This window comes from Saprolegnia diclina, assembly GCF_000281045.1.
Source record: "Saprolegnia diclina VS20 unplaced genomic scaffold supercont1.185, whole genome shotgun sequence".
Taxonomy (NCBI): Eukaryota; Oomycota; class Saprolegniomycetes; order Saprolegniales; family Saprolegniaceae; genus Saprolegnia; species Saprolegnia diclina.
The window spans coordinates 3,041-3,955 of record NW_008246252.1 but is presented as its reverse complement, the minus strand read 5'-3'; the positions used below and the strand labels follow the sequence as shown (position 1 = coordinate 3,955).

The window sequence follows — 915 nt, the reverse complement described above, 5'->3', positions numbered from 1 at the left end:
CTTCACGCACGGCCTCGTCGCGCGCATGGAAAGCCCCGAGGTGCTTGCGGCCTACGACGTCCACCCGGACCACGTCGCAGTCGTCAAGGTCCTCCGCGAACTCGCGGCCAACTTTTTGACGTTTGACTTTGTGAGCTCGCGCGACGCGCCGGTCCGTAGCCGCGTCTAAGAACTTAGACCTGCTGTAATCTGCCGTAGAATGCACCCTTGTATATGATACGAATCGCCTTGAATGGTGACACCGCTTTGGTGCTCGACTTGGTCGGAAGAGATTGCGCAGTGACGTCATCGAACTTTCATGCTGCGTCAGGATTACCTCATCAATCATGGCCGGCCAGTACGCCATGACGTGGCGAATTCTAAGCATCCCAGCACCGCGTCCATTCTTTCATTTGCTGCTATATACTACTTGTAGCATCGCATGCCAATCGCCACAGTTGTTGTGTCTGGTTCGGTCAAGCCATGCCAGGCCGATGCAAGCGTGTATCGCTGGAGAGTTATGACTCCAGGAAGCGAGTAGCCTAGAGTCTTGGTAGTTTGTGTGCGTGGTGTTGATAGGATAGTGCTTAGGTGCCATATACGGATGATGTCCGGTAGCGACCCTATACGGTAGTGACCCATCATAGAGCCTCTTGACGAAGGTCTCATCCGGCACAACCTATCGTTCTATCCACAACGCTGGCCTCCATAGTCTCAGTTCCCAATCTGCCTTCGTGGCGTAACACAATACAACTGCCTGCTTCCTGGGAGATGGCTCTCCCCTCGCTGCGTTGTTTGCGTTGCACTGCGGAAGCCACCACACAGTGCGGACCTCGTTGGGATGACGCTAGGGTCGCGGGGAGGAGCGTCACTGTCGCGCCGACAGCAACCTTGCGGTTCGCTGTGAGCATTGGAGGGTTCGCGTCGGGCTTGTCC

The 915-nt window shown here is 56.1% G+C and overlaps 1 protein-coding gene across 1 annotated transcript; it reads left to right on the top strand.

Annotated features, from left to right (window-relative positions):
* Positions 1-25: 25 nt before the first annotated feature.
* Positions 26-597, top strand: SDRG_17043 (hypothetical protein; the record flags this gene model as incomplete). The annotated part of the gene is made up of 2 exons (XM_008623275.1): positions 26-151; positions 571-597. The coding sequence occupies 2 exons, from the start codon at positions 26-28 to the stop codon at positions 595-597; spliced, it is 153 nt and encodes a 50-aa protein (XP_008621497.1).
* Positions 598-915: the final 318 nt, after the last annotated feature.